The 894-nt window shown below is 47.3% G+C and overlaps 1 protein-coding gene across 1 annotated transcript in view; it reads left to right on the top strand.

The window, feature by feature from the left end:
• Nucleotides 1-894, top strand: part of EMH_0045680 (uncharacterized protein) — a gene marked incomplete at both ends in the record, with an annotated part of 4,034 nt that overhangs the window by 2,827 nt on the left and 313 nt on the right. Inside the window, one exon of the mRNA XM_013496091.1 lies at nt 540-894. Within this exon, the coding sequence (XP_013351545.1) occupies nt 540-894 (355 nt within the window). The remainder of the gene's footprint in view (nt 1-539) is intronic.

Raw genomic sequence — 894 nt, 5'->3', positions numbered from 1 at the left:
ATGCAGAGATTGCTGCAGCTGTCTCAGACCCTGTAAACCCTAAACCCTAAACCCTAAACCCTAAACCCTAGACAGTAAAGAGTAGACACGAGTTGTGTATAATTTTTGAGGGTTTAGGGTTTTGTTTAAAATGCTGATCGATTGGAACGCATATATCGTATACTAGGGTTTAGGGTTTAGGGTTTAGGGTTTAGGGTTTAGGGTTTATGGCTTGAGTGTAGGGTTTAGGGTTTAGGGTTTAGGGTTTAGGGTATCTGTATACCAGCTGTGTTTTTCTCTGCCACCCACAAAACACAGTCTGCTATATTATCTCTTCATTTCCTTTTCAAGCAGAAGACGGCATACGAGATACATCGGTGACTGGAGTTCAGACGTGTGCTCTTCCGATCTTTTAGGGTTTAGGGTTTAGGGTTTAGGGTTTTAGGTATAGGGTTTAGGGTTTAGGTTTTAGGGTTTAGGGTTTTGTTTAGGGTTTAGGGTTTAGGGTTTAGGGTTTAGGGTTTAGGGTTTAGGGTTTAGGGTTTAGGGTTTGTGTGCAGGGGGGAGTGTTTAAGTTTGATCAGCAGCAGCAATCTGTGTCTCACCTCTCAGCAGCAGAAATAAAAAAAATAGAAAAAGAACAAACCACAGACCAAGTACTACCTCTTTCTCCTCCTGCTGCTGCTGCTGCTGCTGCTGCTGCTGCTTCTCCTGCTGCTGCTGCTGCAGCAGCAGCAGCTGCTGCTGCTGCTGCTGGTGATGCTGGTGATGGTAGCGATGGTTCTGCTGCTGCTGCTGCTCCAGCAGCAGCAGCAGAAACAGCAACAGCAGCAGCACCAGATAAAACACCAGCAGCAGCAGCAGCAGCAGCTCCAGCAGCAGCAGCAGCAGCAGCAGACCCAGCAGCAGCAGCAG

Source organism: Eimeria mitis, genomic scaffold (assembly GCF_000499745.2).
Source record: "Eimeria mitis Houghton genomic scaffold, Emh_scaff1907, whole genome shotgun sequence".
NCBI lineage: Eukaryota > Apicomplexa > Conoidasida > Eucoccidiorida > Eimeriidae > Eimeria > Eimeria mitis.
The sequence above is the reverse complement of the archived record's forward strand: the minus strand, read 5'-3'. Positions and strand labels throughout refer to the sequence as shown.